The following is a 22,990-nucleotide window of genomic DNA, read 5'->3' on the forward strand; positions in this document are numbered from 1 at the left end:
CGATATTTACGGATATCTTGCCCAGCAAATGTCCTCAAAAATCTTGCGCCTGAAAAAGCAGGCATATAGCCTACTTTTACAGGTGGAAGTGTTTAAAAATACACAAAAACATTTTAAAATAAAGTTATAAAAACACATTTTATTCTTAAAAACCCTCCCCACTACGGTAAGTTTATTTTTAACCATAATTAAAAAAACCTTTTTAAAAATCGGGAAAATATTTTATTTTTATAAGACATAATAACTTTAATTTCAATTAATTTTAAATATGTGTGGTCTGTTTTTTATTTTTTATTATTTTGTGTGATTGCTTTTGTTCCCATTAATAGCACTGAGAACTCGTAGGTACGCGAATCTCAGTGCTATTAATGGGAACCTGTGAAATACTTACCTGATTGGCTGAGCAGTCACACATGACTGCATCTTCTGCGTCGGGACCCTCATCACGGGAGCACGCTTCGCAGCACGGGAGGAGAAGGCCTCCCCATTGGAAATTAGAGTGCCTCCTAGGCCACCAGGTAAATTCGTAAAAAATATCCAGCAAGGAGCAATTGCCCGCGGGAAGACCCCCAGAGGAATTTCTGCCCCATTGTTTCACTATTTCTTATGGAGAATATTTACCCAGAGAATGTGATCAACTAACGTTGGAGACATTGACCTTCGTCGGTCCACAAGGGTATTTTGTAGGTACACAAACAAAACTCATGCCTGTTCTCGGGAATGTCACCAAAATTCTTGTGGGGCATAAGTAGAGTGAGCAGAAGTTGTGCCTGCCCTGCTCCACAACACCTCCCTCCCCCCTTCCCGGTATGTTACATGGGACAGAAATTCGGTGGATCCAACTGAATTCCATCCCCAAGGGTTGGAACTTCAAAGCTAAATTCTTTCAATAAAATTGAACTGTGATTGTGAAAAAAAAATCTCTTAATTTACAATTGAAATGATCTGTTTTAATGCCTTTGGAAAATGTAGCTATTCTGAAGAGCACCTGCTACGTCGATGTCCGCTGGTTCCCCTTTGACGTCCAGAGGTGTCAGTTAAAATTTGGCTCCTGGACGCATAATGGTTGGCTATTGGACCTGCAGATGATGGAAGCTGATATTTCTACCTATATTCCAAATGGAGAATGGGACCTCATTGGTAAGCTTAATTTCCTGTAAATATTTTATTGATAAATAAGCAAAATCAACAACATAAACTGAGGAGGGATGAAAGATAAAAAGTACAACATTTTGCCCTACTTATGCAGCTCCACAGGGTGTTTTAACTAATGTTGAACGAGTTGTCATCTCTCAAGTACATGCCAATCCTTCCCTCGTATCATGTTTGAATCTCTTCAATCATGTTTCCGCCCCTGCCACAGCACTGAAATGGCTCAAATCTAAATCATAAATGGCATTCTCTGTGACTGTGTATTTTTTCTCTTCATTCTCCTTGCCTCTCTGCAGCCTACGATATGGATGACCACACCGTGCTCTTCCAGTGTCTCATCTCCGGTGTCCAGCTCAGTAGGATTGCCCTCACTATCTGTCTGCCTTAACTGTCTGAGCATAGCCAGAGCATCTCCAGCAATGGCTTCTCTTCCTGCCCTGTACATTTACCACTGGAGTTCCTTCCGGATGCATAGTTTGCTTCCTCTTCTTCCTCCTCTATATGCTGCCTCATGGTGACATCATCTGAAGATATTGGGTCAGCTTCCACGTGTATGCTGACAATACCCAGCTCTACTACTCCCCCACCTCTCATGACCCTTCAAATGCCTCTGTGTTGTCAGACTGCATGTCCAATATCTAGTCCTGGATGAGCTGCAATATCTTCCAGTTGGACCCTCGCCCCCTCCACAAACTCCATACCCTTGCCACTAATTCCATCCCCCTCTCAGAATGAATCAATCTGTTCACAACCTTGGCGTCCTACTTGGCCTCAAGCTCAGCTTCCAACCCCATTTCCTTTCCATCACATAGACTGCTTATTTCCACCTCCATAACTTTGCCTGCCTCTGACCGTGCCCTAGCCAATCTGCTGCTGAAACCCACATTCGTGCCTCTGTCACCTCAAGATTCAGTTATTCCAATGCTTTTCTGGTCAGCCTTCCATCATCCACCCTTCATAAACTTCAGCTCATCCAACACACTGCTGTTTGTATCCTACTCTACACCAAATCCCACTCACCCATTACTCTTGTCCTTTCTATCCAAATTGGCACACGGTACTCCACTGCCTCAAATTTAAAATTCTCATCCTCGGGTTTTAATCCCTTCATGGTCTTACCCCTCCCTATCTCTGTGACCTCTTAAAGCTGCACACCTTCTCAGAACTCTGTTACTCTGCCTCTGCCTCTTATGCATTGCTCCCTCAATTCACCCCACCATTGGTGGTTACCTTCAGCCAACTAAGCCCCACACTTTGGAATGCCATTTGCCTAACCACCTTCGCCTCCTCCTTTGAAAGTCTCCTTAAAACTCGCCTTTTAACCAAGCTTTTAGTCATTCCTCCTGAGATCTCCTTCTTTGGCTCAGTATCCATTTTTACCTGATTACGACTCTGTGAAGCACCTTGGTATCTTTTTCTATGTTAAAGGCATTATTTCGATGCAGGTTGTTGTTGACTTGCCAAGGAGAAAATACAACCACAAAAATAGTTATGGTTACATGATAACAGATGTGCACTCTTAGATTTATGAGGAAGAAGTCCTGGATGGCATCGTATAGATCCTGGAATTTGATGGCCACAGAGATAAATCATGAAAGATACTCATATTCAAGTCAACTTGAGTACACTTACATTCCCCTAGTACCTAGTTACAGACAGACAGCTCTGAAGTCCCTCACAATTTAGAGCCCTAAACCACAAAATTACACTTGTCACTCTTTGAACCATTGCAGCACATTGATCTCCTTCTGAAGTTAGAATGCCCAAAATTTCATGCATTTATCCAAATGTTGCCTCACCATTGATCTGTACAAGGTTAGAAATAACTTACTTTGAATTAAAATCAAATGCTCTTACTCTTTAGAGTAACACTTCCTCAAGGAGACCTTGCAAGTATTTTGGATGCTGGTTGATCAATCATTTCTCTGCAGTGATTAGAGGGGCTTGCAGCTTATTAGATTATCCTCTTAATAATTGAAAGACTGAGCCAAATAAATAGCTTCCTTTCTGAGGCTACATTCAGGAAAGATGTCTAAAAATGATTCACCCTCATCACAGTTCATTTTAATGCCATTTTTATTAGTGAAATCCAGAACTTAGCTCTTCGACTGCTTGTCGCTCCAGGGAATCATGCACTTATTGTCCCTGCCATTGTAAAGTCTTTCACTCAGGAATAATGAGGCTGAACATCCAGAACAGCAAAGGTGCTGCTGAGAAGTTAGAAGTATTTATTATTACCGCATTGCTATAGAGTTAACTTCTCCTCTGTCGACTCTTCCCCGTTCTCTGAAAATGCTGAAAATCTCAGCACGTCAGGCAGCATCTGTGGAGAGGAAGCAGAGGAGTTGATGTTTCGGGTCAGAGTTCTGATGAAGTGTCATCGACCTGAAACGTTAACTCTGCTTCCTCTCCACAGATGCTGCCTGACCAGCTGAGATTTCCAGCATTTTCTGTTTTTATTCCAGATTCCAGCATCCGCAGTATTATGCTTTTGCTTCCCCAATCTCTATTCCTTTCTTGGGTTTTTTTCTTCAATATTTGATGTTTTAACTTTTATTTTACTTTATTTCTTACTTTTTCTTATTTAAAAATAGCATCCTGCTTGCTTCTGACATCTATTTTTATCTGCTGGAATGCACAGATTTTGGTTCCCTGGTTGCTTGAAACTGGCTGAAAAGCCCTCCCTGATGGCTCAGTTACTCAAGCCAATGTAGTGAAACCACACAGAGCAGCAAGTCGCAGGTTCAATTCCTGGTCTGTACTGAGTTAAGTGACCTTACACAAGGAAGTTATGCTACATCTTTATAAACCACTGGTTCGGCCGGAGCTGGAGTATTGTATCCGGTTCTGGGCACCACACTTTCAGAAGAATGATGGAAAGAGTGCAGAGGAGATGTACTAGAATGGTACCAGGGATTAGGGGCACGTGGAGAGACTGGGATTATTTTTGTTAGATTAAAGAAGGTTAAGGGGAGGTTTAATAGAGGTGTTCAAAATGATATGGGGTTTTGATAGAGTAAATAATGAGAAACTATTTCTACTGGCAGAAAGATCATTAACCAGAAGACACAGATGTAAGGTAATTGGCAAAAGAATCAGGGCAGAGCCGAGGACAATTGTTTTTACGCAGCAAGTTGTTATGATCTGGAATACACTGCCTGAAAGGGTGTTGGAAGCAGTTTCAGCAGTAAGTTTCAAAGGGCAATTGGATATATAGTTGAAAAGGAAAGAAATTGCAGGGCTATGGAGAAAGTGCAGGGCAGTGGGACTATTCAGATAACCTTTTCAAAAAGAGCTGGCACAGTAACAATGGGCCAAGCGGCCTCCTTCCGTGCTGTAAGATTCTATGATTCAAAGTGCTTCAGAGCAGCATTGGGTGAGTGGAATTTCTTGGACATTCTATAAAACATTATGGGGGCGCTGACGGGGGGGGACGAGGGGGCAAACAACTTTTTACCTCGGCGCGGCACCACCAACAACTCCCGTGAAATTCCAGGGGAGTTTAGCAGAGGCGGTAACCGGTAGCATCATCATCGCCGGAGCAGCAACCCTTTTTAGCCCTGGAGCGAAAATTCGGGAGTGCCCCCTGAAGCTGCACTGGGCGATGTCAGCGACCACCTCACGGGGTGCATACGAGCTGCAGGCCGCTTGCGGGACAAAATTTAAAGGGAAGTGGCAAGCCTGCTGGATGTTGAATCGCGAGGTCCAGGTCGGGATTTTCCAGCCTGGCACTCTACTTGTGTGTGAGCTGATACCACGGCACCCCGCTCCCCGGTGGTCCAGGTAGGGACCTGTTTCTCCCCGCAGAGTCCACGTGGCAGCACTATGCATCCCACCACGTAACGCTCAGCCCCTCGCTGAACCCTTCCACCCGCTTGCGTCCCACAGAGCAAGTGGAGCACGATATTTTTCACTCACTTGCTCTCGGGGGCGGTAACCCAAATTTAGATTGCAGGCCGGGACATCCACGCCTGGCGCAGGAAATCCCGCCTCGCGGCTATTACCGCCCCCAAACGGGCATTACGGAATTTTCGCCCCCGATATATTATCTCAGGTCGTGTGTCTCAAGATCAGTTGATAATGGGGCAAATTAGGGCATTTTAACTCTGTATTAACCTTTATAGATAAGGTCATAGTTGGTATTTCATGAACAATTTTGGACATTCTACTTTCAAAACAACATTAATACATTAGAGATAACGCGGGAATTTTAAATCCCCCCACCCTCCCCACAAGGTGCAGGAGAGGATCAGGAGGGGGCTCAATATTGCTGAGAATGTGAAACCCGACCCCAACCCGCCGCAACCACGCCTACTTCAGGTTTAACCACAGCAGATTTGGGGTCGGTGAGTAACCTGTGAGGCGGGTCCATGATTATAAAGGGCCATAACTTGCGGCCTCGCCGGGTGCGTATGATGTGTGCACGCTCCCGACGTGGCCCCGCAAGTTCCGGGTTTGGGTGTACATTGCGCATGTGCCTAAACCTGGCACTTGCGAGATGTCTAAATGTCTTTTGTCAGATCGTATGAATGCGAAAGTAAAGGGCCTCCGCGGGCACAGATTTGTGCTATTTGCCCAACTTCTGCCCAGCGAATGTCCTTAAAACTCTTACACCTAGTAAAAGTAGGGGAAAGACCTGCTTTTACTGGCGTAAGAGTTTTAAAAATAGAAAAAATAAATGTTGTGACTAATTTTTATATTAAAATTCCTGTCCATGAAGGCAAGTTTATTTTTAACACTATTAAAACATTTTTTTAAATTTCAAAAAGAAAAATGTTTTTCTAAAAATATTTAATTTAATTGAATTCAATTTCTGGAATTTTTAATAAGTGAGGTTATTATTGTATATGTATTGTGTTTTCTTTGTTTTGGGGGGTATTCCCATTCATAGTAATGGGAGCTACATACAAACAGAACTCACCATTATTATCAATTAGAAAATACTTCATTTCGATTGGTGCTCCGGCCCACGCAATCCCAGGATATGCTTACGCTCCTGGGATGCGTGGGCCTCTGTGTTGAGCTGCGCATCCAGGATCACCAGGTACTTTCATTATTTTTTTGCAGTAGGAGATACCCGCTTCCAATCGCAATTTCTGGGCCAATATGTAAATGAGGTTCCATTGCTGATATTTTTTTTTACCAGGATTTATTTCATTTCACTAAAGAAATGATAAAGACATTCTGGAAGGATAGACAGAAAGGAAAAGGAAGTGGGGTAGCGTTGCTGGTTAAAGAGGAGATTATCGCAATAGTAAGGAAGGACATTAGCTTGGATGATGTGGAATCTATATGGTAGACCTGCGGAACACCAAAGAGCAGAAAACGCTAGTGGGAGTTGTGTACAGACCAACAAACAGTAGTAGTGAGGTTGGGGATGGCATCAAGCAGGAAATTAGGGAAACATGCAATAAGGGTACAGCAGTTAATATGGGTGACTTTAATCTACATAAAGATTGGGCTAACCAAACTGGTAGCAATACAGTGGAGGAAGATTTCCTGGAGTGTATAAGGGATGGTTTGCTAGTTCAATATGTCGAGGAACCAACTAGAGAGCTGGCTATCCTAGACTGGGTGTTGTGTAATGAGAGAGGATTAATTAGCAATCTTGTTGTGTGAGGCTCCTTGGGGAAGAGTGACCATAATATGGTAGAATTCTTCATTAAGACACAGTTAATTCAGAGACTAGGGTCCTGAACTTAAAGAAAGATAACTTCGATGGTATGAGACGTGAATTGGCTAGGATAGACTGGCGAATGATACTTAAAGGGTTGACGGTGGATAGGCAATGGCAGACAATTAAAGATCACATGGATGAACTTCAACAATTGTACATCCCTGTCTGGTGTAAAAATAAAACAGGGAAGGTGGCTCAACCATGGCTAACAAGGGAAATCATGGATGGTGTAAAATCCAAAGAAGAGGCATATAAATTGGCCAGAAAAAGCAACAAACCTGAGTATTGGGAGAAATTTAGAATTCAGCAGAGGAGGACAAAGGGTTTAATTAGGAGTGGGAAAATAGAGTATGAGAGTATGCTTGCAGGGAACATAAAAACTGACTGCAAAAGCTTCTATAGATATGTGAAGAGAAAAATATTAGTGAAGACAAATGTAGGTCCCTAGCAGTCAGAATCAGGTGAATTTATAATGGGGAACAAAGAAATGGCAGACCAATTGAACAAATACTTTGGTTCTGTCTTCACTAAGGAAGACACAAATACCCGAACGGAATTACTAGGGGACCGAGGGTCTAACGAGAAGGAGGAACTGAAGGATATCCTTATTAGTCAGCAAATTGTATTCGGAAAATTGATGGTATTGAAGGCCGATAAATCCCCAGGGCCTGATAGTCTGCATCCCAGAGTACTTAAGGAAGTGACCCTAGAAATAGTGGATGCATTCTATAGACTCTGGATCAGTTTCTATGGACTGGAGGGTAGCTAATGTAACCCCACTTTTTAAAAAAGGAGGGAGAGAGAAAACATGGAATTATAGACCGGTTAGCCTGACATCAGTAGTGGGGAAAATGTTGGAATCAATTATTAAAGATGTAATAACCGCGCATTTGGAAAGCAGTGACAGGATCGGTCCTAGTCAGCATGGATTTATGAAAGGGAAATCATGCTTGACAAATCTTCTAGAATTTTTGGAGGGTGTAACTAATAGAATGGACAAGGGAGAACCAGTGGATGTGGTGTATTTGGACTTTCAAAAGGCTTTTGACAAGGTCCCACACAAGAAATTGGTGTGCAAAATTAAAGCACATGGTATTAGGGGTAATGTATTGACGTGGATACAGAACTGGTTGGCAGACAGGAATGAGTAGGAATAAATGGGTCCTTTCCTTTTCAGAATGGCAGGCAGTGACTAGTGCGGTACTGCAAGGTTCAGTGCTGGGACACCAGCTTTTTACAATATACATTAATGATTTAGATGAAGAAATTGAATGTAATATCTCCAAGTTTGCAGATGACACTAAGCTGGGTGGCAGTGTGAGCTGTGAGGAAGATGCTAAGAGACTGCAGGGCGACTTGGACAGGTTAGGTGAGTAGACAAATGCATGGCAGATGCAGTATAATGTAGATAAATGTGAGGTTATTCACTTTGGTGGCAAAAACAGGAAGGCAGAATATTATCTGAATGGTGACGGATTAGTAAAAGGGGAGGTTGCAATGAGACCTGGATGTCATGGTACATCAGTCATTGAAAGTTGGCATGCAGGTACAGCAGGCGGTGAAGAAGGCAAATGGCATGTTGGCCTTCATAGCGAGACGATTTGAGTGTAGGAGCAGGGAGGTCTTACTGCATTGTACAGGGCCTTGTTGAGGCCACACCTTGAATGTTGTGTACAGTTTTGGTCTCCTAATCTGAGGAAGGACATTCTTGCTATTGAGGGAGTGCAACGAAGGTTCACCAGACAGATTCCCGGGATGGCAGGGCTGACATATGAAGAAAGACTGGATCAACTCGGCTTATATTCACTGGAATTTAGAAGAATGAGAGGGGATCTCATAGAAACAGGTTAGATGCAGGAAGAATGTTCCCGACGTTGGGGAAGTCCAGAACCAGGGGTCACAGTCTAAGGATAAGGGGTAAGCCATTTAGGACCGAGATGAGGAGAAACTTCTTCACTCAGAGAATTGTGAACCTGTGGAATTCTGTACCACAGAAAGTTGTTGAGGCCTGTTTGTTAGATATATTCAAAAGGGAGTTAGATGTGGCCTTTATGGCTAAAGGGATCAAGGGGTATGGAGAGAAAGCAGGAATGGGGTACTGAAGTTGCATGATCAGCCATGATCATATTGAATGGTGGTGCAGGCTCAAAGGGCCGAATGGCCTACTGCTGCATCTAATTTCTATGTTTCTATGTTTCATGTCATTGAAAAACATTGAAAGGAATGGATAATAGAGATGTAAGGAGGCTACTTTAATTCAAGGTTATTTTACTTCAACCATGATCACAGAATGAGACATGAATGCTAAATTCCCACGACTCAAGTGAATTTGGAGGTTAAACAAATCCTTTTCCTTGCAGAGTAATGCATATATAGGATAGACTCCCAGCAGAAGCAGCTAATACTATACCAATGAACTAATTTTAAAAATGGGCTGAATAAATACCTGGCTAAGGACCAGACTAAAGATTATGAGGATAAATATAAATTTAAATGATCATATTCTAGAAAATCATATTTGTCACGCTGCTTGAATGTAGAAATGTCATCTGAAGAATATAGCCATCCTCGATCAAGTAATATTAACTGTAATGTTATTCTGATATGGTGGATTATATTTGCTGAATTGTCTTTGTGGATAAAAGGGAAATTTCAGGGAGTTTTACCCTCCTGAAAATTTTAGCTGTGATTAAAGAAAGAGCTTGCATTTATATAGTGCCTTTCACAACCTCAGGGCGTTCCAAAGCGCTTTACAGCCAATTAAGTCCCTGTTGTAATGTAGGAAACACGGCAGCCAATTTGTGCACAGCAAGCTGCCACAGACGGCAATGTGCTAATGATCAGATAATCTGTTTTAACGATGTTGGTCGAAGGATAAATATTGACCAGGACCGGGAAGAACTCTCCTATTCTTATTCATTTGGGAATGATTATTCACCTCTCACAAAACTGGATGGTTTGTGCAGAGTCTGTGACAGCGTAGGTTGTCTGTTTGAGGTAGAAGCAAGTTTAAGGGTTCGGATAGCTTTACCTTATTTCATGATTTTTTATGCTCTAAACATGGAGATGTGACAAGCGTCAGCAGCTCACCCCGAAGATGTAGATGAGGCCCTTGGCCCAGTTTCGGGAGGGCCTCGGGCCTCGGGCCTCTCTGTTCGGGCACCCACTACTTGTGCCATGCCAAGACTAGGCGTGAAAATGGGCTCAGACTAATTTATGCCCCAGTATTTTGTGGACTGTTTCTAAAGTTTAAAAATAACATATTCTTCGAACTGTGGAGGGGAAAACAATTAAAATTAAAAGCCGTATTCAAGAATGTTTCTTTATAAATTCGTTAAAGATAGATTTAAGGAAACAATAGCCAAAGTTTACCAATTAAGTGTTTGTGGGCTGAATCTAAATCTACCCAAAAAGACCACTCTCTTCACGTTAGAGTTTTTTGATAGACTTTTACCATTCACTTTGGAGATGGAAGCAACCTTGAAAAAAGTTTTTTAATTGTCCAAAACCAGCTCAAGAGGTTGGTTTTTTTCAGCTTATCTGATAGTAAATAAGACAAGATTGTCTCCATCACATCACTGACATGATCGTGGAGAGGTTTCTCTGTGTCCAAATCGGGCTGCTGCCTAACAAGTATACTTGTAAGTGGAGCCCGTTAAGGATTAATTGCCAATTTGACTTACAATTCTCTTTGAATGGAAATGTTGATTTTGAAGTGGAGTCTAGAGTGTTATCTTTGCTCCAAAGTTATCCCTGCATAATGACTTAAAAAACAAATATCACAATCAGCACCTTGGATCATATTATATACTGCATTTATGCAGTTATAGGTAACAATTAAATCGTAGCTCGTCTCAGATGCATTAACAACTTGAAATAACTGACTTAGACCTCTAACAAGCTGCTTATTTAACCACATCTACAACATACTGCAAATATATAGTTACTAACATAAGGTAAAAACCTTTCAGAATTTCTTGCTTTGGTCAGCTTAATATAATATAACAGAAGAAAGGATAGAACTAAAGAAAAATCAGGCCTCTGCCAGCGATGCAGAGCCCCTCAGGTAGGTGGGTCCAGTCAGGGATGGGAGGGGGAGTGGGGGGTCGCGAGATAAGAGGGACCATGGGCCGGGGCTGTGCAGGGGTGGAGTGGGAGCGATGGCGATTGGGAGGGCCCCTTGATGTGGCGTCTTCCTGCCCCTCCCATCAATTGTTTCAGGTAAGTTACTTACCTTCTCTGTTGCAGGCCTCCAGGCTAGATCTAAGGTCGTCCCATCCTCTGTCATCGAATTACAGTACGCAGACGACACTTGCGTCTGCGCACATTCAGAGGCCGAACTCCAATCCATCATCAACATCTTCACCGAGGCATATGAAAGCATGGACCTTACACTAAACATCCATAAAACAAAGGTCCTCCACCAACCTGACCCCGCCACACAGCACTGCCCCCTGGTCATCAAAATCCACGGCGCAGCCTTGGATAACGTTGACCATTTTCCATACCTTGGGAGCCTATTATCAGCAAGGGCAGACATCGATGATGAGGTCCAATACCTCCAGTGTGCCAGCGCAGCCTTCGGTCGCCTGAGGAAGAGAGTGTTCGAAGACCAGGACCTCAAATCTGGCACCAAGCTTATGGTCTACAGGACAGTAGTGATACCCACCCTCCTATATGGCTGAGAGATGTGGACTATATACAGTATACAGTATACAGTAGACAAGTCAAAGCACTGGAGAAGTACCACCAGCACTGCCTCTGCAAGATCCTGAAAATCCACTGGGAGGGTAGACGCACCAACATCAGTGTTCTCACTCAGGCCAACATCCCCAGCATCGAAGCATTGTCCACACTCGACCAGCTCCATTGGCTGGGCCACATCGTCCGCATTCCCGACATGAGACTCCCAAAGCAAGCGCTCTACTCGGAACTCCTACACGGCAAGCGAGCCCCAGGTGGGCAGAGGAAACGTTTTAAGGACACCCTCAAATCCTCCTTGATAAAATGCAACATGCCCACTGGACCTGGGAATCCTTGGCCCAAGACTGCCCAAACTGGAGGAAGAGCATCCGGGAGGGCGCTGAGAGCATGCAGAAATCAAGCGCAGACATCGGAAGGAGTGTGCGGCAAACCAGGCTCCCCACCCACCCTTTCCTTCAACCACTGTCTGCACCACCTGTGACAGAGACTGTAATTTCCACATTGGACTATACAATCACCTGAGAACTCATTTTTAGAGTGGAAGCAAGTCGATTTCGAAGAACTGCCTATGATATGATATGATATACAGGCGATCCTTAGGGCTGGTTTCCATGAGTGCGGCCTGCCGTGGCACTGGCTGCTTCAGGGTAAACCAACGTAGGAGCGGGGAATTGAAGCAGGTGTGAGACCCCTTATTTGCATATGCAAAGGGCCTAATGCCTGTTTCATGCGTGGGCAAAGAATACCTTTTGTTTGTCCTCACCGAGTGCGGCGCGCTTCAGGTTGGATGTGAACACGCACATCCTGCACGCCATTTTGGGAATGTGGTAGGCCGCACAGCACCTGAAACACAAGTGCTATACCCCTTTAACCCCATGACCTCTTTAAACTGAAGGACATGGCAAGTAATATGTAGAACAGTTAAGTAGAATTCTGATCTTTCGTTATAGTGCAAAGAAATCGATCCGCCTTTTGGTTTGAAGTGATTCAGACATCATTTCTGTTTGCCTTTCGAGCAGACCAATTTATTCAGCTAATAAACTTAATACATTCTAGAAACATAGAAACATAGAAAATAGGTGCAGGAGTGGGCCATTCGGCACTTCGAGCCTGCACCACCATTCAATAAGATCATGGTTGATCATTCCCTCAGTACCCCTTTCCTGCTTTCTCTCCATACCCCTTGATCCCCTTAGCCCTAAGGGCCATATCTAAATCTCTCTTCAATATATCCAATGAATTGGCATCAACAACTCTCTGCAGCAGGGAATTCCACAGGTTAACAACTCTCTGAGTGAAGAAGTTTCTCCTCATCTCAGTCCTAAATGGCCTATCCCTTATCCTAAGACTGGTTCTGGACTTCCCCAACATCGGGAACATTCTACCCGCATCTAACCTGTCCCGTCCCGTAAGAATCTTATGTATTTCAATGAGATCCCCTCTCATCCTTCTAAACTCCAATGTATAAAGGCTCAGTTGATCCAGTCTCTCCTCATATGTCAGTCCTGCCATCCTGGGAATCAGTCTGGTGAACCTTTACTGCACTCCCTCAATAGCAAGAACGTCCTTCCTCAGATTAGGAGACCAAAACTGAACACAATATTCCAGGTGAGGCCTCACCAAGGCCCTGTACAACTACAGTAAGACCTCCCTGCTCCTATACGCAAATCCCTTAGCTATGAAGGCCAACATACCATTTGCCTTCTTCACCACCTGCTGTACCTGTATGCCAACTTTCAATGACTGATGAACCATGACACCCAGGTCTCGTTGCACCTCCCCTTTTCTTAATCTGCTGCCATTCAGATAATATTCTGACTTCGCGTTTTTGTCCCCAAAGTGGATAACCTCACATTTATTCACATTATACTGCATTTGCCATGTATTTGCCCACTCACCTAACCTGTCCAAGTCACCCTGTAGCCTCTTAGTGTCCTCCTCACAGCTCACACCGCCACCCAGTTTAGTGTCATCTGCAAACTTGGAGATATTACACTCAATTCCTTCATCCAAATCATTGATGTATATTGTAAAGAGCTGGGGTCCCAGTACTGAGCCTTGTGCCACTCCACTAGTCACTGCCTGCCATTTTGAAAAGGACCCATTTATCCTGACTCTCTGCTTCCTGTCTGCCAACCAGTTCTCTATCCACATCAGTATATTACGCCCAATACCATGTGCTTTGGTTTTGCACACCAATCTCTTGTGTGGGACCTTGTCAAAAGCCTTTTGAAATTCCAAATATGCCACATCCACTGGTTCTCCCTTGTCCACTCTACTAGTTACATCCTCAAAAAATTCTAGAAGATTTGTCAAGCATGATTTCCCCTTCATAAATCCATGCTGACTTGGACCGATCCTGTCACTGCCTTCCAAATGTGCTGCTATTTCATCCTTAATAATTGATTCCAACATTTTCCCCACTACTGATGTCAGGCTAACTGGTCTATAATTACCCGCTTTCTCTCACCCTCCTTTTTTAAAAAGTGGTGTTACATTAGCTACCCTCCAGTCCATAGGAATTGATCCAGAGTCGATAGACTGTTGGAAAATGATCGCCAATGCATCCACTATTTCTAGGGCCACTTCCTTAAGTACTCTGGGATGCAGACTACCAGGCCCGGGTGTTTTATTGGCCTTCAATCCCATCAATTTCCCTCACAATTTCCCACCTAATAAGGATATCCTTCAGTTCCTCCTTCTCACTAGACACTCAATCACCTAGTACTTCCAGAAGGTTATTTGTGTCTTCCTTCGTGAAGACAGAACCGAAGTATTTGTTCAATTGGTCTGCCATTTCCTTGTTCCTCATTATAAATTCACCTGAATCTGACTGCAAGGGATCTACGTTTGTCTTCACTAATCTTTTTTCTTCACATATCTATAGAAGCTTTTGCAGTCAGTTTGTATGTGCCCGGCAAGCTTCTTCTCGTACTCTATTTTCCCCCTCTTAATTAAACCCTTTGTTCTCCTCTGCTGTATTATAAAATTCTCCCAGTCTTCAGGTTTGTTGCTTTTTCTGGCCAATTTATATGCCTCTTCCTTGGGGGGGATGTTCATTCGGTTGTAGCTTTTGATAATTCTTCAGGTCTGTCTCCAAAGTGCCATTGCAGAAGAAGCCTCTCCCAGTGTGTTTTTGAGAAGTCGTTGCTATATTAGGTGCATATTAGCGATGGGGCCAAAAATCTGCAGTCCTGCTCTGCCGCCGTAACTTTGGTGGTGCAGGAATCGCACCCCACTGGTGACCGGGGATCCTCTCCCCACTGGAGTTCCCAGCATATGGCAATTAAAATATTCCCAGCAGGTGCTTTGCCATGTCAGCGGCACTAGTGGCATATTTCTGTCATCAAGTGATGGGGGACGGGGGCAGGGCGGGGTTAACACTTTTCTGGCCAGTTGCATTCAGGTGAAGCCGGAAGATCTCCCTGAGCATTCACACTGCTCTACTTGAACCCCAGTGACATGCTAGAACACAGTACATTTGAGGCACAGGAGACAGGAATTCCGGCAGCTCATGTCACCCCCTCAGGATGAACCGCAGAGGAAATTCCTACCGCTTTTTCCGGGCGGAGATCGAGTCACCCCGGATCGTTCGGGCTGTGGGAGGTTGCTCGGGGCTTTCTGTAAATTGCCATGAGGCCTGGGCTATTTTAACTCCTGGGCCTCATTTTAAAACGATTGACCGGCTGTCCGCCCGATTGGGTCGGGAAATTGGCCCCCCACCCTTTTTAGCACCGCCATATCCTGAGCTGCGGTTACCTGTTTAAAGCGCGAATGCCCCTCTTTAGGCAAAGCTGCTTTCATATTTCATTGGAACAGTGTGGACATCATTCTGAAAGCAATATTGAGTCAGAAGGCTGCTCCCTGGTTTTCAGGTGCCTCTCTTAATAACTTGTTTTGAGGAGGTCAGGGCAACTATCTAGGAAGCCTGGACAGAGATGGCTGAGAAAGTCAGTGCCAGCAATGTAGAAAGAGGTCGAATGAGCGCACAAGAGCAGCAAGGGTGAGCACAGCTCTTCATCTCTCCATTTCTCTCAACAAAGCTTGACAACACTCCCCCATGATCAAGATAGAGTTGGACAATTTCCTGGCCTGTCACAAACCCTTTTCACAAATAAAACATTATTACTGTTGGCATGTTTATTCCCTCGAGAGTTAAACACAGAGGGAAAACAAGAGTATTTTATGTGAACTGCATATATATTGGTCTAGACATCAGAGAGTGTGTGTGACTAAAGACGTCTGTCAAGGAGACACAATAGAATGGCTCTGGTCAGTTTTGAAACAGAGTCTGACAGCATCAAACCAGCTGTTCATGTGCACATTGCTAGTTTTCTACAACCATGTTTTGAAATTAACTGGAAATCGTGGAGAAGCCAGGAATTGATAGGACCTTGACATTTCCGACTTGTGAAAATAACTTAACACCCTACTAAGTAGTGCTCGCTGTACTCATAGTCAGAAAAATGACATTTATAACCCAAATTAAAGCTATTCATTGGACTAAATGGCACAGCAAGCTGAGACAATGTTGTTAAACATTGCAGAGTTGTTAAACATTGCTCTTCCAGTATTGAAACCAGACCAGAGATGAAAATATCTCCTATTGTCATTAAGGAAGAAGGAATCAATAGTTTTTTTTTGAAGCTGTGCACAGCAGTTTGTTTGTAAGTAGATTTTATTGAATCCCTCATAAACGTATAAAGGCAGAGATCTCAAATGTTAATGGTGTCTCAGTTACAGGATTTTAGACTTTAAAACTGCTGATTAGAGGTTGCCAGAAAGCAGGCACTTGATATAGAACTCTCCCTAACATGACATCATGATGTTCTAGTCCGGTCGCTTCATGAATGAGATGCAAGGACTGTGGTAGCACTGGCATTCCTAACTGGAGTGGAATTTCATGACATCAGATGGGGGAAGGGAGGCTGGTCACAAAACATCTTCTCCTGGACCAAGTCAATAGAATATAATTCCCTTGACAAACTGTATCTTGAAGCCGTGATCTTTTCCAGAGATCGATCTGTAGGTAAAAAGATCTTTGTGAAAAGAACACATCCACCACCTTCAACATTCACTCCCTCCACCACCGGCACACTATGGCTGCAATGTGTACAAGATGCATTGCAGCAACTCGCCAAGGCTTCTTTGGCAGCACCTCCCAAACCTGCAACCTCTACCAACTAGAAGGACAAAGGCAGCAGGCGTATGGGAACACCATCACCTGCAAGTTCCCCTCCAAGTTACACATTATCCTGACTTGGAAATATATCGTCGTTCCTTCATTGTCGCTGGGTCAAAATCCTGGAACTCCCTCCCTAACAGCACTGTGGGAGTACCTTCACCACACAGATTGCAGCAATTCAAGAAGGTAGCTCACCACCACCTTCTCAAGGGCAATTAGGGATGGGCAATAAATGCTGGCCTTGCCAACGATGCCCACTTTCCATGAATGAATTAAAAAAAACAGGGTTCAACTTCGCAAATTTTGCTCCGTAGAAAACCAAGGAACGAGACATTGGCGTGTTTGGGTTCATCAAGTTATGTACATGTGTTGACCTCTATATTTTAGGAGACCTAATAATAGGATGCATCTGGAGACAACTGTGAAAAGAACAGCTGTCATGAAGTTAAAGTTGCTGGGAGAGCAGAAAGACTACTTTTGGACCGAGGCCATATGATTGAATTGAGCACTAATAGGTTCCACAAGACAGCAGAATGTATCTTTCCAGCAAGACCTCATGACTGAGTTAAACTCTATGAGAATGCCTACATTGCCAGGGCGGTGCAGATATCCAGGCCATAGACTGTACAAAGGGTGAGGTTGCATTGTTAGATCAACCTTCAGGTTTAACGCAGTACTGAGCTATAGTGCTGAAGCTATTTCTATCAGCAGAAATAACCATCAGACCCAATATTTTAATTCACGTTTGCGAAAGACAAGTTTGAGAGGAAGACAAATGTATTAAAATTGGGGAAAAACAAACAAATGTCAAAAGGGATGTGACCTTATGAGAGTTTAATTTGGAATGAAATGCTCTGTAATTAGGATATATCCACGTGGATGGATTAGTTTTGCTATAAAATATCATCAGGCCAGTTGCTCATCCAGCCAGGCTTTTCTGGCCATCTGTAGCCTGGTTGCATTAACAGTGAAGCTTCCATCGCCTTCTTTTTCCAGCTACCCCAGTTTGCTGGATCAAAAATTACTCTTTCAATGCTTCAAACTCCACGTTATCTTCTCAGGTGACCAGATTACTTAGCAACAGTTGTTAACAAAGATGCCGACCTTGACATATAAAGGTCTCTTGATCAACATTTATGTACTTACACTTACGTATCACCACATCATTAAAAATGTTGGCAGTATTCCATTCTGTACTGATGCTCCCGGCGTATATGCACTACCAGCGGGCAAAGGGGAGGTTACAGAATCTCAGAAGTGTAATCCTAACTGCACCAAAGTAATGTTTTCATGTCCCATGCCAACCATCCTTCTGTCATATCAGAATAAGATGCCCAATTAAAGTTCTCTATTGTTGGCTTTTCTCCATTGGTGACTGTGTACAGTTTTGGTCTCCGTATTTAAGGAGGGATATACTTGCATTGAAGGCTGTTCAGAGAAGGTTCACTAGGTTGATTCCGGAGAAGAGGGGGTTGACTTATGAGGAAAGGTTGAGCAGGTTGGGCCTCTACTCATTGGAGTTCAGAAGAATGAGAGGTGATATTATCGAAACATATAAGATAATGAGGGGGCTCGACAAGGTGGATGCAGAGAGGATGTTTCCACTGATAGGGGAGACTAAAACTAGGGGACATAGGGCTAGACTTTCGCCTTCATTTTTGGCGGTTTTCTCGATGGTACAGCTGTTTCTTGATGAAAAACTGCCCGGCAAAAGTTTCCTCTTTATTTTTTAAAGAGTTTTGCCCACATTTTGAAAAGACCGCTGGGGAGCAAACCGCCCACATGCATCTGCGTGCACTGCCGAGAAAACCACCAGGATCTAAGTTTTGCCTCAACGGGGATCCATACCCACCGCTGAGGGAGCCCGCCCATGAAAAACTGCCTGAAACAGGGCTGTAGGTGAGCACCCTGCAAAGAAAGATAAGTTAAAGGTTTTTTATAATTCGTTTTTAAATTCTAAAACAGCGATTACGTTAAAAAGTGTCTTGAGAATGTTTTATAACTTTTTATTTTTTGTTTAAGTGAAAAAATATTTTTTAAGTTTTCACCCCTGCCGAGGCCCAACTGCAGCCTTGGACTAAATTTTGAATATTTACCGTCCATTCCGATAAGAACCGCCCGCTTCCCCTTTAACTGCTGAGAATCTGCCGAGAATCCTGGTTTTTGCACCGGGCGATATTGTTTACCTTTTGATATGTCCTTACTATACAGTATAAATGCACACGAGGCCCATACTTGAGAGAAGGTCACTCTGTGACCAGTTACCTTTATTGCCAAGACCTCAAGTGATGAAGGTGGGTGGAGCTTCCCCTTTTATACCTGAAAGTCCAGGTTAGGAGTGCCTCCCACAAGTTCGCCCCTTGTGGTCAATGTTCTCAAGGAGTACAACTTGGGTCAGCTTATACATGGGTTACAATGATAGTTGAATACATGACATCACCTCTCCCCCAAAGTCTTATTGGGATCACAGGTTAAGTCTCTCTGGTGGTTTACGCTCCCTTGTAGAGCGCCTGAGTTGGGGCTCCGGTTGTTGGGCGCTGGCCTGAGTGTCTGCTGTTTGCGGTGCCTCAGGCCTGTCCGGACTGCCCACAGTGACTGGGCTCTCCTCCACTTGGTTCCGGTGTTCAGTCACCTGTGGTGGAGTGAACTTTACATCGTGTTCTTCCTCTGCTTCTTCTATGGAGTTGCTGAACCTCCTTTTAGTTTGATCCACGTGTTTGCGGCAGATTTGTCCATTGGTAAGTTTAACTACGGCTAACGTAAGTGCCCACCTCTGTATGCGGGCCGATGCATTCGCATTTATGGCCTTGTTGTCGGCCAAAATGGACGTTAGGGGTTTGTGATCTGTCTCCAGCTCAAATTTCCTGCCAAACAGCTACTGGTGCATTTTTTTTTACTGCATATACACATGCTAGCGCTTCCTTTTCTACCATCCCGTAGACCCTTTCTGCTTGGGACAGACTTCTGGAGGCAAAAGCTACCAGCTGTAACTGACCATTGGCATTCCCATGCTGCAACACACACCCGAGCCCATAGGACGACGCATCGCACATTAAAACAAGTTTCTTACACGGGTCATATAACGTTAACAGTGTATTGGAGCATAACAAATTGCGTTATCTATCAAAAGCCCTTTCCTGGCTGTCCCCCCAGACCCAATCGCGACCTTTACGTAGGAGCACATGTAGCGGCTCTAACAGCGTGCTCAATTTGGAAGAAAGTTACCAAAATAGTTCAGGAGCCCCAGGAACAAACGCAGCTCCGTCATGTTACAGGGTCTGTGTGCTCTCTGGATCGCTTCCATTTTGGACACAGTAGGTCTGTTCCTGTCTGCTGCTACCCTCCTCTCCAGGAATTCTACTTCTGGAGCTAGGAAAACGCACTTCACCTTTTTCAGTCGCAGCCCTACCTGGTCCAGTCTGCGCAGCACCTCCTCCAGGTTGTGGAGGTGTTCTTCAGTATCGTAACCCGTGATGAGGATGGCGTCTTGTAAACCATCGTCCTTGGAATCGACTTGAGGAGGCTTTCCATATTTCGCTGAAAAATCGCGGCGGCCGAACGAATCCCGAACGAACATCTGTTATACTCAAACAACTCCTTGTGTGTTGTGATGGTGGTTAGCTTCTTCGACTCACTTGCCAGCTCCTGGGTCATGTAAGCTGAGGTCAGGTCCAATTTTGAAAAAAATTTGCCACCGGATAGCGTCGCAAAGAGGTCCTCCGCTCTCGGTAGCGGGTACTGGTCTTGGAGTGACAACCGATTGATGGTGGCCTTGTAATCGCCACATATCCTGACCGACCCATCCGCCTTGAGCACCGGCACGATCGGGCTCGCCCAGTCACTGAATTCGACTGGCGAGATGATGCCTTCCCTCAGCAGGTGGTCCAATTCACATTCTATCTTTTCCCGCATCACGTACGACACCACTCTGGCCTTGTGGTATACTGGCCTGGCGACCGGGTTTATGTGAAACACTACCTTGGCCCCCATGAAAGTGCCGATGCCGGGTTGAAATAATGAGTCAAATTTGTCCAGGAACTGTGAGCATGATACTCGCTCCACAGAAGAAATTGCATTGACATTGCCCCATTTCCAGTTCATGACAGCAAGCCAACTCCTCCCCAGTAGTGTGGGACCATCCCCCGGGACAATCCAGAGTAGCAACCTGTTCTCCGAATCTTTGTGGGTCACGACTAACGTGATGCTGCCTAGCACCGGAATGATCTCCTTTGTATATGTTGGTTGCTGCGTCAATTGGCAATAATATTGGCCTCCTGGCCTTGGACACCCACAACCTTTCGATCTATTTGATACTCATCAGGTACTGATTGGCCCCCGTGTCTGGATCCATTAATACTGGAATGCCATTGAGGAGCACTTTCATCTTTATCGGTGGCGTCCTGGTGTATGAATTGTATATGTGCTCCACATGAACTCGCTGAACTTCAGCTTCCAGCAATTTCCCCCAGTATTCATTTGGCCTTTTAGGGCTTACATCGGGCCCGTCCTCCTCGTACATCAACCTGGCTGCAGGCTTCCTGCACATACGCGCCAAGTGACCGCTGACGTTGCAGTTCCTGCAGGTATATTGCTGATACCTGCAAGCTCTGGCTGGGTGTTTGCCTCCACAACTCCAACATGAGCTGGTCCATTACCAGTTGATCGTATCTGACTGTCTCTGCAACTGTCCTTAAGCGCATCATTAACAGGTGTTGATGGCCCCATTACTGCCCGCATTGTCCATTGCGATGGCATTAATCGCCGTTCAGCTAGCCATTATCTCTGTTGAATTCCCCCTTTGGGTTCGACTGCATGCTGGGGCATGTCCGATTGCCCTTGTCTGCCTAAAGAACTGTGTGCCACGTTAACAATGTTGACTCCCTGGTCGTTTGCCGCATTTGAGCCAAGATTTTTGTCATACATCATTCTGGTCTCTTTCTCCCCTGAGATAAATGTCTGGGCTATCAGAGCCGCCGCTTCCAAGGTCAAGTCTTTGGTCTCAATCAGTTTCCTGAAAACCTCAGCATGCCCGATGCCCTCAATAAAAAAGTATCACAGCATCTCCGCTCTGCATGCATCTGGGAACTTACAAAGGCTCGCCAGTCCCCTGAGATTTGGGTGAATATAGACAAGACCAGGAATGTTTTAAAGCGTATGTGGATCGACTAAAAATGTATTTCACTGCAAACAACATAATCGAAGTTCCAGACAAGGCAGTCCAGAACCAGGCTGTGTTGGAACGTAAGAAAGTGATCTTCTTATCAGTGGCAGGTCCAGCATTATACAAAACCCTTGTAACTCTGCTTATGCCTGATGAGCCAAAGGACACAATGCTTAAAGAGATTTTAATGAAGCTGGAGCAGCACTATAACCCCAAACCGTTAGAAATTGCTGAAAGCTATTGTTTTGGGATTCAGAATCAAAAGGCGGATGAAAGTATCGCTGATTTCATCATAGCATTAAAAAAGCTATCGATGCACTGTCATTTTAGAAACTTTCAAAACCGAGCATTACAGGATCGTTTTGTTTGTGGGGTGAAAAATGATGCGATCAGAAGGAAGTTATTGACGACAGATGACTTAACTTTTGAGATTGCTTGTCAGACAGCGAGGTCGATGAACATGACTGAACAATATTCCCGAGAATTAAATAATAATTACGGTCGTCAGTCAACCGAGGTAAATCACCTGCAGGTTCAAAGTAAAAGACAGCCATGGCCGAAAGTCTCAGAAACTGAATATTCTAACAGAGCGTTGAAGTCATGCTATAGGTGCCTGGGACAACACATTGCTCAAAGTTGTCCATACGTGAAGGCAGAGTGTTTCTTCTGCAGAAAGACTGGGCATCTTGCGAAGGCATGCCGAAGGGTAAATCAGTTTTTAAAGCTATGAGTCGAAATCCAAAGAGACTTCATAGCATGGAAGAACAACAACAGGACGAGTTACATGTCATCAGGAGCACAAGGTTAACGGACAGCGATTCTGAAAGCGTCAAAATCCACATAGATGTTGCGGGATTCAAGATACTAATGGAAATTGACACGGGTGCCTCCGTGAGTGTAGCACCAGAGTCACTGTACCGTGACAAATTGCGTGATTTCCAACTGGAGAAATCCAAGATAGAGCTGCGAGGCTACTCGGGAGAGAAAATTCCTGTGGTAGGTCGTATCACTATACCAGTGAAATAAAAAGATCAATTTCAGAACTTGCCTCTAATAGTAGTGAAAGGAGACAAGACTGCCTTACTAGGAAGAAATTGGTTGAGCTCACTGA

The 22,990-nt window shown here is 44.3% G+C and overlaps 1 protein-coding gene across 1 annotated transcript in view; it reads left to right on the forward strand.

Moving 5' to 3' along the window:
- The first annotated feature begins 1,085 nt into the window (after positions 1–1,085).
- The window catches only part of chrna8 (cholinergic receptor, nicotinic, alpha 8), a 181,081-nt gene continuing 159,176 nt past the window's right edge, over positions 1,086–22,990 (forward strand). Inside the window, exon 1 of the mRNA XM_070871266.1 lies at positions 1,086–1,140. Within this exon, the coding sequence (XP_070727367.1) occupies positions 1,086–1,140 (55 nt within the window). The remainder of the gene's footprint in view (positions 1,141–22,990) is intronic.

The sequence above is a fragment of the Pristiophorus japonicus genome, chromosome 1 (genome assembly GCF_044704955.1).
Source record: "Pristiophorus japonicus isolate sPriJap1 chromosome 1, sPriJap1.hap1, whole genome shotgun sequence".
NCBI lineage: Eukaryota > Metazoa > Chordata > Chondrichthyes > Pristiophoridae > Pristiophorus > Pristiophorus japonicus.